Source organism: Sciurus carolinensis, chromosome 16 (assembly GCF_902686445.1).
Source record: "Sciurus carolinensis chromosome 16, mSciCar1.2, whole genome shotgun sequence".
Lineage (NCBI taxonomy): Eukaryota > Metazoa > Chordata > Mammalia > Rodentia > Sciuridae > Sciurus > Sciurus carolinensis.
The window spans coordinates 3,629,009-3,641,682 of NC_062228.1; the positions used below are offsets into that span (position 1 = coordinate 3,629,009).

General features: G+C 57.8%; 1 protein-coding gene across 3 annotated transcripts; it reads right to left on the bottom strand.

Annotated features, from left to right (window-relative positions):
• Positions 1–921: 921 nt before the first annotated feature.
• Positions 922–12,067, bottom strand: Klhl36 (kelch like family member 36). Of its 3 annotated transcripts, none has more exons than XM_047529544.1 (5): positions 11,748–12,067; positions 9,676–9,752; positions 4,822–5,895; positions 3,032–3,189; positions 922–1,611 (listed from the first exon to the last, which is right to left on the bottom strand). In XM_047529544.1, exons 2-5 carry the CDS (start codon positions 9,733–9,735, stop codon positions 1,071–1,073), a joined length of 1,833 nt encoding a protein of 610 aa, XP_047385500.1. In that variant the 5' UTR covers positions 9,736–9,752; positions 11,748–12,067; the 3' UTR covers positions 922–1,070. The 3 variants fall into 3 exon arrangements, with proteins under 3 accessions (XP_047385500.1, XP_047385501.1, XP_047385502.1); XM_047529545.1 differs by having other exon boundaries at positions 11,596–12,067; XM_047529546.1 differs by having other exon boundaries at positions 11,938–12,065.
• Positions 12,068–12,674: the final 607 nt, after the last annotated feature.

A 12,674-nucleotide genomic window follows, 5' to 3' on the forward strand; every position in this document is an offset into this window, starting at 1 on the left:
GCGGGCTTTGTGTCACTGGGCTGGGCTGCAGTCTGACAACTGAGAGGCACGCGAGACCTGCACCCGCACGGACTGGTGCAGGGTAGGTGCCCTCTAGAAGCCTAGCATGCAGTTCACACAGACAGGCCATCCCCTCGAGCCACCATCCAAGGAACACAGGCATGGATGACCACCTGCTAAAGGACCTGCCCAGCAGGCACAATGACGCACTGCATCACCTGAGTTGAGTGGGCACTCGACCACCTCGGGCACCCGCGAGCTCGTATGTGCCACGCTCCCAACGGTTCCCCGGGGCTGCAGCCATCGCAGACAACAGCAGCTCCTGCAGAGTGACTCTCCTTCCTGAGAAACGCAGGTAAGGGACCCTGGGTCCAGGGGGAAAGCACAATCACAGAACGCTTCCAGGGAGCCTCATGCTCGTGTCCCTCTTCTCCGGGTTACCTGTGACTTTCTAGAGGCAGAGCTTACCAGCCAGGAAGAGCTGTTACAGAACGCCCACAAGGACAGCTCTGCAGCAGGCAGTCCCCATGCCCAACCCGGCTGAGGAGGCACAGTGGTAGCCTTGGATACTCGCTCACCGTGGTGGGTGCCTGACCTGGCCAGCGATTGCTGGCTGTGGCTGTTGCTCGCGATTTGAAGGCTGGTTCCAGCAGCCCTGGTAGCTTTGAAGTGGATGATTCTGAGGCGGCCTGGAACCTGTACTTTAAGAAACGGGCCAGGTTTGGGATGCTCAGACTAGGAGCCTGAGACAGCCTGTGAGGCCCGAGCCTCTCTATGAACATTTCTGTGCAACGGGTTTGCTGAACTCTTGGGGCACAGTCAAGGGGACCTGTGGGGACCTCCCTGGGAAGAAGGCCTGCACGGATCCAAGGGAGGGTCACTGCCTGGGCCCACGCTTAATTATTCAGGCAAGATACTATGTAAAGTGATATATCATATTTAATTGGTTATGTGATATCATAGAAATACCAAGAATCATAAAAGTAAAAAAGGTGCTAAGGAGTACAGAAGGTTTCCAGGGTCTGAGGGGCAGCCGGGAGGTGGGCAGCGGGCCGGCCCTGGCCCTGGCCCTACGGCCGCTTGCCCTTGCCCTTCTTCTTCCTGTCCTCCAGCTGCGGCCTCAGGGCGCAGACGCAGGCGGACACGCCCGCGATGGCCTTGGGCAGGTCGGGGCCGCGGCTCCACTTGTCGGCCTGGCGGTCGTACACCTGCACGGTCTTGGAGAAGGCGGTGTTCTCCCAGCTGTAGCCGCCCAGGATGTAGATGCGGCCCTCCCACACGGCCACGCCCGACTCGCTGTTGGCGTGCAGCAGGGGCGCCACGCGCGTCCACTGGTTGCACTGCGGGCTGTAGGCCTCCACGCCCAGCACGTCGAAGCGCTCCATGGACTCCACGTTGTCGTCGCTGCCCCCGATGGAGTAGATGCTGTCGCCCAGGCTGCACATGCTGTGCCAGCCGCGCGCCGTGGTCATGGGCCGCCGCTCCTCCCACACGTCCGTGCGCCGGTCGTAGCACAGCAGGTTCTTGCGGTACGGGCCGATCTGGTAGTCGTGGCCCCCCGAGATGTACACGAAGCCCTTGTAGATGGTGCCGGCATGGCCGTAGGTGAACCTGCGAGGCAAGCAGACGGGTTCAGGGCCGGCCGAGCGGCACCCACGCCTTCCCCAACGCTGGTTCACTGCTGAGAGCTCCGGACAGGCCAGAGCAGAGACAAGATGAGTGTGGCCAAGGGAGCCAGCAAGGAAAGGAGCCCAGAGGACAGGGCGATGAGCGTGCAGCCGGGGTGGTGGCTGGGAGCCAGCAGAGCGGGCGCGGGGCAGTGCTCACAGCACGGGCCCAGGGCGGAACGGTGGGCGGGTTCTGTGCTGATGTGGGCGTGGCTCACGCAGGCCCCACCACACCAACAAGGACATGTGAGAGAGAAGCGTCAGTGGACTGGCCAGGGGACACACTCTGACGCCACAACGCCGTGGACTGCTGCGGTCCATGGGGCACGCAAAGCTCAGAAATAAAAAATGCAGTCCCTGCAGCGTCTACACTGCACAGCCTGTGCTGGCTGGCTGGATGGGACAGTGGGGACAACAGACACTCTGAGCACATTCTAGGCTTCATGTCCCCACTAGGAAGATGGTTGGTGACATACCTCAGCTTGGGGAGACCATGGGACCTGGCTGGCTGGCACCCACACCACTGACCTGTCCTGTTCTGTTACCTGGAGCAGGTGACAAGTCACACATGGCACCTGGCCTGAGTTAGGAAGAGCAGTCCTGGCCACCATGACAACTGCGGGGGCCAGCTACTTGTGACCGGGTCAGCAGTGCCTGTCAGTCATCACTGCTGCACTGGTGTCTCGGAGCCTCCACGTGAAGGGGGCCATCGAAGAATGGAAGGGGCTGGGACTCTCACCCCACGTGACTCTAGAACACAGCTCTGCCTGCCCACACTCCCTGCGAACCTTCGGGGACAAGGTCCCGAGGTGCCTGGCTCAGACAGCAGTGTTCAGGGACAACATGGAATATCTAAGGCAGGCCTGTGCCTTCTGCTAGACCCATGACAGTGGCACCGGCTCAGCAGGCATGCCTGGGTGCAGGGAGGCCTGGGGTGCCAGGCTCTGTGCACCCAGACAGCTCCTGCCCACTGGCTGTGCTGAGGGATCATCAACAGACTCTCCCTAACCTTCCCACCCCACCATTGGGCAGATTTTATCACCACGCTCACTCTGCTCAGGTGAGGAAACAAGACTGACCACGGTGGGGTCTTCCAATAAATTCCTTCTGTCGCAACCCAAGACTCCTGAGGCTCAGGAACCACAGGGACCTGGAAATCGGGAGGCCTGTCTGGTCAGCACGGCCGACACTCACTGACAGTGTAGAGCGAGAGCCCAGGCTCCCCCACGCCCTGGGCACCTCGAGATCCACCCTCTGCTGCTCGTGAGCCAGATTTCCCCAAGAATGGGAATGCCCAGAGTGAGCAACCAAACGTCGCCCCATAAAAAGTCAGCTGGAAGAACAGGCCTCAAGACCCCGGGCACCTTGGCAAGCCGGCCACGTAGGACCAGGAGTCAGTCTTGGGGCTGTAGGTCTCCACCGAAGAGAGCGCTCCATTCTCATTCCGGCCGCCAACAGCCACCAGCACGTCCCCGATGGAGGCAAGGTAGAAGTCCACGCGCCGCTGGTTCATGGAGGCCACCTACGGAAGTGACACACCTGTACCTTCCCTTCCCTAAACGCCGGACAGCGTCATTATCTAGCACTGTGCTCTCCAACTACGTCTACAGAGTGCCCGGCCCAGGAGGTGTGGCGTGGCCAGTGAGCTTGGGGGCAGGAGGGGGTCCTCTGGTGGGACTCTCGGAGCCCCTGGATCTCCTTAAGACACAGACTGGGATCCTCAGGACAGGTGGGGCACTCGGTTTCCCAAACCTGTCTGGCCACGTGGCAGACTCATGGACCGGGACTCTGCAGGAGCAGTAGGCATGGCCTCCTAGCGGTTTTCTGAAACAGGAAGTCACCTCCCCTGCTCCTCCATCGGCTATCTTTAGAAACAAACGCTGCCTGCCATCCAAGTTATGAGAAGAGAGTAGCGCTTGACAGGACGTGAAGCAGCGGAAGACCCCACCTTTTTCTGTTGTTTTAAGTAACCCCAGCAGAACAGGGGAATGAGCACGGTCTTGCAGACGACACACCCGCTGTCGCGAAGTGTTGAGGACTGCCTCCAAGGTTGGAGGCGCCTCCTAGCGGTCCGACTTGGCCCTCAGTCTCGGACTTTTTTCTTCTGATACTGGGGACTGAACCCAGGGCCTAGCACATGCTAAGCAAAGGTTCTACTGAACTATGCTGCTTTAAAATTTTTATTTTTAGACAGAATCTCACTACACTGTCTAGACTGGCCTCAAACTTGCCATCCCCCTGCTTCAACCTCCCCAGTGCCTGGGATTATGGGCATGCTCTGCCACACTGGCTTTAGTTTTAAATTTTTGAGAATAAAATCAAAAGGATATCTCAAGTCCGATATTCTGAGTGTTAAAGCTCAGAAAAACACGGAGTTAAGTAGTAATACAGAGGTGTGAGTATAAAGACGGAGACAGATTTTCATGGCTGACGGTCAGGAGAGGGCACACCCCAACCACTAGCAGAAAGGGATACCTTCCCAGAGCCAGGTGCATGTAGGCCACGCCCCCTTACCCTGGAAGGCCACATGTACTTCCAGAAGAGAAATGTGAAATTTTGAGGGTGAAAAACGAATCTGAGATCCCTGGTCACACTGTGGCCAGACTGGAGTGTGATCTCAGGTGTGACGTCCAGGTTCACGCTCCTCTCAGAAGTTGGCCTTGATACCTGCCAAAGGGCCAGGTGCGGGCTCTGTGGCCTCCTTAAAGCTGTTCTCAAGCGTTTCCAAACGCAGAGCCTGGTGGAGGCTCTGAGATGCGGGGAGCCTTGTCTGAAGCAATGGCTGGTAGTGAGGCGCCTCGTGTGGCCACTTAAGCTGACACGTAAATTCATTAAAACTCAATAAAATTGATAATTTGGTTCTTCAGTTGTGCTGGTCACAACCCAGGCACTCAACTGCTGCCTGGGGCTGGGGCCTTGTGCCGGCAGCCTGGCGTGGGATGTTCCACCAGGGCAGAAAGCCCTGGGACAGCGCTGTGGGGACAGCCCTCGTGCTCCCGGGGGGCACGGGTAGGGAGGTGGCTCATCTCTTTATCGTCACACCTCGATCAGAGCAGGACCGTCGCCAAGGCCCAGAGAGGAGGGAAGTCAAGGCTCGGTTAGGGCAAAGAAAAAAGGCCTCAAGAGAAAAGAGATAATCTGGCTTTAGTCTCACCTTGATCCACTGTTTACAGCGGGGGTCATACCTATAAAGCAGGTTGGAGGCTGCGTCCCCTCCGTTGTCCCGCGAGAAGCTGCCGCCCGCGATGAAGATGAAGCCCCCCAGCACGGCGACGCAGTGGTGGCTCCGCCGGGCCGGCAGGGGCGTCTCCTTGACCCACTGCTGGCGCTTGGCGTCCAGGTAGCAGGTGTCATCGCTGAGCTCCAGACACCGCTCCGAGACCTCGCCGCCCACGACGAGCAGGCGCTCCTCGTCAGTGCGCAGCGCGGTGCGCTTGGTCTGCAGGACGGGCTGGGCGGCCAGGCTGTTGTGGTAGTGCACGGCCTCCTCGATGAAGCCCTCGCAGTCAGCCTCGCGGGGCAGCAGCGAGCACACGGCCGGCTTGACGCGGTGCAGCAGGTCGTTCTTGGGGATGAGCGGGAAGTGGATGTTCTCCAGCACCCGGTAGGCGTGGGCCTCCCGCTCGGGCTGCTGCGTCAGCCACTGTAGGGCGGCCTGCAGCAGGTCGTGCTCGCACTCCCGCTGGACCTGGCTGCTGCTCAGGTACACACACAGCTTCTGCATGGAGATATTCTGCAGGAAGTCGGGCGTGAAGGACAGCGTGCCGAAGTGGCTCAGCACGAAGCCGTCGATGAAGGCGTCCAGCCGCTTGAGGCTGTAGATGGAGGCCAGCTCCTGCAGGTACAGGTAGTTGTCCTCGCTCACCTCCTGCTCCAGGTACTCGCAGCAGAAGTCCACCACCGTCCAGATCTGCAGCAGGTGTGCCGTCTCCAGGATGTAGTCGATGTTGCCGCCGTCCAGCGCCAGCTCCCCGCTGTACAGGAAGTCCACCACAGCCTTGAGTCCGATGTAGGAGGCGCCAATCAGCTCCACCTCCTTCTGGAAAGCCTCCCGCATGCCCAGGGTGAACATGGAGTTGAAGTAGTCGCTGCAGACGGCCAGCAGGTTGCGGTGGGCTGGCACGCGCTGCTCATCTGCCACCAGGACCACGTCACAGAAGAGGCCGCGGAGCCGCTGCTCATTCAGCCGCTGCAGCACCGTGGCCGAGTGGTCAGCCCAGCGGTACACCTGTGACAGAGATGGCGTGTCAGGGAGGCAGCACCCCACCTCAGCCCCCACAGTGGCGACCAGACCTGGAGCGAGAGGAAGGAGACCAGAGAACGCCTCCTGTGTGTCCATCGTCCGTCCTTCCTCGTTTTTATGAGCATGATTTCTAAAAGCATTCTGTCTCTCCCTCCCTCATTTTCTTCCTTTTTAACACAGTGCTGGGAGCTCCTGTCTGTCCCTTCCTTCTCTGCCTCCCCTCCCCTCCTTCCAGGTCCATGGCAGAGGTCTAGAAGGTGCTGTCATAGTAGAAGGCAGCTGTGCACAAAGCCCTAAAACCAGGTGGGATCTGGTTGAGTCACTCTGCGGTTTGGCTTGCTGGGTTCCTGGTTAAGCCAGGGAACTTGAGGCTCCGCCTTCTGGTCTGGCAATGAGGACGAGGGTGTTACCACCCAGGTTTGGGGAAGTAGGGAAACAGAACAGGGCAAAGCACTGGCCCAGCGATGCCCAAGCAGTGTACGCCACGGGGCTGGCAGTGCCTGCCGAGGCTCTCTACTCAGACGCAGCGCCTGGCACACTGTCATGCCACAGCGTGACTCCCGTTTTCATGCTTTGGTCCAGGGTGGTGGCTGACTTACTGCAAGCCACTAGATGCTCTGGGATCCTCTTGGGAAGCGTGGCTTCCACCCACTCCAGGGTGGAAGGGACACTAGTGTGGAAGCACAGGAGCTGTCCTGCCCTGGTGCTCAGGGTGTGCTATGCTGTGCTGCGTACCTGACATACATGCTCTCCTCTGAGCACCAAACACACCCGCTGACAATCCCCCTTTTCCAGGTGAGGAAGGTGGAGGTGGAGACCAGAAAACCTGCCCAAATCCCACAGGGACTGTGCAGCAGCACTGAGACTTGAACCTAGGCCTGACTTAGTCAGTTTTAATTACCGTACTATCCTAGAATTAACACATTTAATGTGAATGATTCCAATCAATCGGTTTGATCAATCCAAGTTGGTGGACAGAGTGCCAAGCACCTGACACATGCTCTTGAGGACACAACGATGCATCAGACCTAGACTGGCTTCTGAGTCCTTGCAGGACCGACCAGCCTTACTTTAGGGATATCGTACACACACTCTTTTATTTACTATTAAAAAAAAAAAAAGAAAAAAAATTCAACATAGGGAAAAACAGACCATTCAAAAATATCACGCAGTAGCTGGTGTACTCAAGGGGAACTGAGGAAAGAACTGGATGGCGGTACCCCTGAGAGGAGGGTGCAGAGCTGTGCCAGGGTGCAGAGAGGGCACCAGACTGCAGGTGTGCTTGGCACCTCCCTGGGCTCTCGGGAGGCCCTCTGGACGTGTCCAGTGGCAGGGCATTTCTTTTTCTTCCCTTTCCAGTCTGCTCTTGCTGCTGCTGCTGCTATTGTAAGCCATGCTTCCCTGTGGTCCTTCTAGGTCTGGCCAGCAGCAGCGTCAATCACCCTGTCAACGTCCCGGAGCAGACAGTGTCCTCCTAACCTGCTGAGGGTGCCCAGCAGACACTACCTGAGGCTCCCTCCCTGCCAGCTGGAGGGCCAGGCCCGCTGCTGCTCCACGGGACAGCTCTGCATAGCCTCCCGAGTGGCTATTTATCTGACTGCTTACAGAGAGAGGCGGGCTGGCCTAGTTTTGGCGTCTAATTAAGCAGGAACAGTCTGGGCTCCCACAGACACTGGCCTGGGGCCCTTGTAGACTGCAGGAAGGAATTTAAGAAGTACAATAGCAGGTGACTGAGGGGTGCCAGCCTTGGTGTCCAAGAGAAGCAAGTGAGAGGTGCAGGGGCACCCAGTCTGAGAGCTCTCAGGTGGTGAGGGTGTGGGACCTAGCACTCAGATGGGCACACACAGGCTGGCTGTGGTATGAAAGGGACACAGCCCTGGGGACAGGCATAGCCACGAGGGGACCATCTGTCGTAGAGGGGCAGTACAGGGGAGAGGCACACAGGTTGTTGTACCTGGGCCTCTGTGCAGCCTGTTTCTGGCATTCTGCGCAGCTGCACAGATGACAATTTTCAAACCACACACACAATCCCCCGATTTAAAAGGGACAGCAGAATTGTGGCACTTCAGGTACCTAGAGTCCCCACTCTACTCACCCCTCTTAGTGCACCACTGAGCACAAGGCCATATGGTGGAGGAGACGCAGGTGGCTGTGCCAGTGCTGCCCAGGACGCACCAGGTATAGGGTCTGCTTCACTGTGTTCTGTCCCCTCTCAGGGTGGCTAAGTGCATGGCAGTGGTCACACGCAGGCAGACTCTAACTGAGCACGAGTGACCCATGCCATCTATTGGCTGCCAGACTCAGAGGCCTTAGGCTGAGTGACGCCTCCAGACACATGACAGTGGCCCATAATGACTCCACTTTAGTCAAGTTCAGAGTAGGAAAAACCACAGTCTGAGAACCTGGGAGCAGCTGTGCTCAGCACGGCAGCAGGAAGGGTGTGGTCCCATGCTTTTGTCCCCATCTCAGGGCTGGATATGTGGGTTAAATTCATGTCCATAAATGCAAGGTATAACTTGGACACTTTTTTTAAAAAAGAAAATTTAGAAACGTAATCAACTAAAGGATGGAGACTCCTGTTCTTAAAAGCTTCCATTCATAGAGGAAACGACTCAGAATCCAACTTTAACAGACACACATTTCCAGTGCTATCAAACTTAGAAAGCAACACTGTCCTCGCAGCCAAGGTCAGGAACAAAGCCCTTTTGAGAGCAGCAAGAACTCTGTGCTCACAGAGAGAAAGCAGGCAGGCAGGAGCTTTCTCGGCAGCTCGGATGGCCACAGGAGACCATTGCTCAGGGGAACCAACCCCTTGCCCACAGCCCGTTCCCTTCAGGGCCTCTGCAGAGCCTCCTCTCCCTTCTCACCCCCCTGCATCTGATGCAGAATCTCTCCATTTTTTCCTACTAAGAAGCCTTTTTAGAAATTTGGTCCCAAAGCCCCCCAGGAGCTCCATACCACTGGCACCCTGTCAACTGCCCAGGTGAGGTCTGTGAAGTTTGCTCTGTACAGTTTTCTGCACCCCAAGAACCAGTCACCCCCACAACGCACAAGCTAAAGTAACCATAAAATTTAATCTCCAAAAGGGACATTTTAAAAGAAATGAGGGTGGTAATAGTATTGTAGCTAGGAGACAAGTGGGAACAGGGACTACCCTGCAGATGAGTACCCACTCTCCCTCTACAGCAGCTGTGGGGCAGAGCCTGCTCATTCACCCAAGGAGCCAGGCACAGTGCCCAGTCCTGCCCTCAGACCTTATCTGAGCAGGTCCCAGGTGGGGCCAGGAAGGCACTTTAAAGACTCTCCACACTCCCCGGCAAGGCTGATTCTGATCCAAGGCTGGGAGCCTGGCCCTGTGGAACACACCCTTGCTCGCTCTTGGAGTCCCAATAAGTCTCCACCCTAGTGGCTGGGTTTTCCATGCACCTGTCCCTGGAGGTGCTGAGTCCCACACAGGGACAGAAACCCCATAGTTCTTGTGCTGCCCATTTGCCTCCTAGCACCGGTACATGAATAAGTGAGTCAGGCTGTGACACAAGAGGGACGACCCAGGATACCACCCTGGAGAAAGATAACACCACAGTGTGGACACCCTTGTGCCCTCAGCAGTCTGGTGTTGGGGCGCGCTCTGCTCCTTGCCCGTTTCTACCTCAGCTTATGGTTGACACCAACACCACGTGGGAGAGTCGGTCAGAACCACCACCACACTTCTGAGGCAACTCGCACGGGGGAGGGGGGGACATGACACAGCGACCATTCACAGACCTTGGAAGACTCGCTGATCTTGTAGGGCCGAGACACTCGTGTCTGCCGGCTTCCCTCCATCACGAGAGATTGCAGCCCTACAACAAGAACAGGATTTCTGAGTGCACAGCATTAGCTCTAGGTCATTCATTCATTACAGGCCCTGCTGGCAGATACCAAGGACAACAAGTGCAGAAACTGTCTCAGGGAGAAATGCAGGAGAGAGCAGAGCAATACACAGAACTCCCCGACATACAAGTTCAAAGAATCAGGTTGTCAGCATTGTTTGACAATGTTCCTATGGCATCTAGAATCTGACGTCATGTCACTTAGCCCATGTCCTGCTAATACCCACCTTTTGATCTTTTTCTTTTTGTTTTGGAGTGCTGGGGATTAAATTCAGGGCCTCACGCATGCTAGGCAAGCACCTGACCACTGAGCTAGGTATGTTCCCAGCCTCCACTTTCTGATCTTTAATCTGAACTAGGGTCTTTTGGCTAGATAAAAATTACAATGATAACAGCTGTCATTTCAGAGCCCAGACCATGGCCCTGAACCAAACCAAGGGACCTCCACATGCCATCTCACACTGAACTCCCAGACATACTTGGTCAGGATGATGTCACTTATCCCATTTTGCAGATAATACTGAGACGTGGTCACAAAGCTAACAGCTGACAATCATCATCAAAACCTAGGTCCTTCATGGGAGCATGCTGAACGAGGCCCCCACCTCAAGGATCACACTTTCAACGTCCCGATGAGGTGGAGGATGGGATGATGAGCATGTATAAAGCACATTCTAGACACACACTGTTCTCTGGACTTTTGTCTCTGCTCACTCGGTCCCCATACAGCCCCATGAAGCCAGCACCATTATTCTGCTTGGAAATGGGGGAAAGTAAGTTCCCAGGCAGGAAACCTCAGCTGGGGCCTCTGCCCTGTCTTGAACATAAACTTGAACAAGTGTGCTGGTGATCGAACTCGGAATGGGCTGGTGCACCACACTGCCTTGAGGTTTCTACCAGTGCTGAAATGCCAAACGACTCATTGACAGCCCAGAGCCAGGTTTCGGGAGGACCTTGGGGGATTGGGAGGGCACAATGAGGAAGACTAAGTCAACCAAGTGGGAACCCATCACATAATGGGGTTGTGGGTTTAAGGAGGAATTTTTAAGGAATCAATTTTGTTACCTATTGAACAAACAGTTTTTGCTAATAAAGAACAATGTATCAAGAAGTCAGCATTATTCCAAGATAAATGGGGACACAGGAGAGGGCTGCCTGTTCCATGGGAGGAGGCACTCATGAATTCAGACCCATTCCATCCTGTCCAACTGCCCTGGGGGTAAGGAAGGGGCAACTACATCTCTCTGCACAAACTAGCAACTTTGTGATCATGTCCTGTCTTCCTGATGCTCCTAGGCTGGGAGGCTGAGAGAACGACCGGCGTTCCTACAGTGCCACCTTGGCTCTCTGCGACATGGTTTCCACAGTAAGACACCGGTGCCCAGGTGGCTGAGGGGCTCACCCAAGGTCACAGAGCAGAAAACACAGGTGCCTCTCTACACCAACACTCCCTTGGCCCCCACCGCGGGCAGCCAACCAAGGCTCAGTTTTGCCCTCAAAAGCCAGCAGTTTTCTTTTCTAGGCCAAGATATCTAGAGAGAGTTCCCGGCGCTGGAGGCTCCCTTTTGTCTCCGTGCAAGAGGTTTGGGGCCCATTTCTACCAGAGTGCTGAACGTCCAGTCTCCCGAGCGTTTTGGAAGCGGGTGAAGGGTCAAGGCCATCCGCACTCCCAGCGAGGATCTCATTACGTGTGAAAGGTCTTTTCAGTAAACAAGGGAGAGGAGCCCACGTCCGGGACGGCCGGGTCCCGGGGGAGCCGCAGCGCCGGAGGAAATACCGCGAGCCGGAATGGCCCGGTGCCGGCGGCACTCACCGTGCGGGGTCTCCCGGGGGGCCTGCGGAGCCGCCGCTGTCGCTCGCTCGGACCCGGCACCCGCCACACAACCGCCTTCCCGCAGGCTCCGGTCGGCTGCGAGGAGGCGGAGTCGCGACGCGCGGGGGCCGAGGCGGGACGCGGACACTCACCTGCGCCGCGCGGGCCGGCGCGCAGGCCGCACCTGTCGCACGAGCCGCACCAGCGGGGGCGGCGGCTCCTGCCCCGCGCGGAGCCCGGGCCAGCAGCGCGCGCCGTACCCTGCACAGAGCGGCGCCGGGACCCCCGCCCTCCCGGCTCCCGGACGGCGCGCGGCCCGGCAGCCCGCGGGCGCAGGCCCACCTGGAGGCGCTAGGGCGCGGGCGGCGGCGGCGGCGGGCGCGCGGTGCGGCGGGGCGCGGGCGCGGGAGACCCCTGGCTGGCCCGCTGCGCGGCCATAGCTCCGCCAGGAAGTGCGAATCGGGGCGGAGCAGCGCAGCCAATGGCGGCGGGCGGGGAGCGCGGGGGCGGGGCCTGCGCTGCGGGGTGGGGCCTCTGAGGGGGCGGAGCGAGGCCTGCGCGGCGGGCCGGGGAGCGCCGGGGCGGGGCTTGTTCGGGGGCGGGACCTCGCGGGGGCCGGGCGCGGCCTGCGCACAGAGGGTCTGCGGGAACTGGGGGCCAGCTTGTGACACCCACCAGTCGCGATCCTGGCATTTGCTCGCGGAGCCTACCAGGGCCACCCGCGGACTAGCGTCGCAGAATGCCTTCGGTGTCACCACCGGCCTGGGCGCTAGGAAACGGTGTGGACGGTTGCCTGCAGGTCCTGGGCCTCTTGGGACAGACTGCGTGCGAGGGGCAGCGCGATGATCACTGGGCTCCCTCACCTCCTTCCAGTAGGAACGTTCACGCGCCCACCTGTGGGGAGGTCTTTGCTGACCATTTTGTTTGGAGTCATCTCCCCTCCTTTCGCCCTTTGTCCAGCTTCTCCTTTACTTTAGCTCTTTCTTACCAGTGACTATTATTATTTATTAATTAATTTATTTTTGCAGGACTGGGTATTGAACCCAAGGCCTCAAGGGCTCTACCCACTGAGCTATATC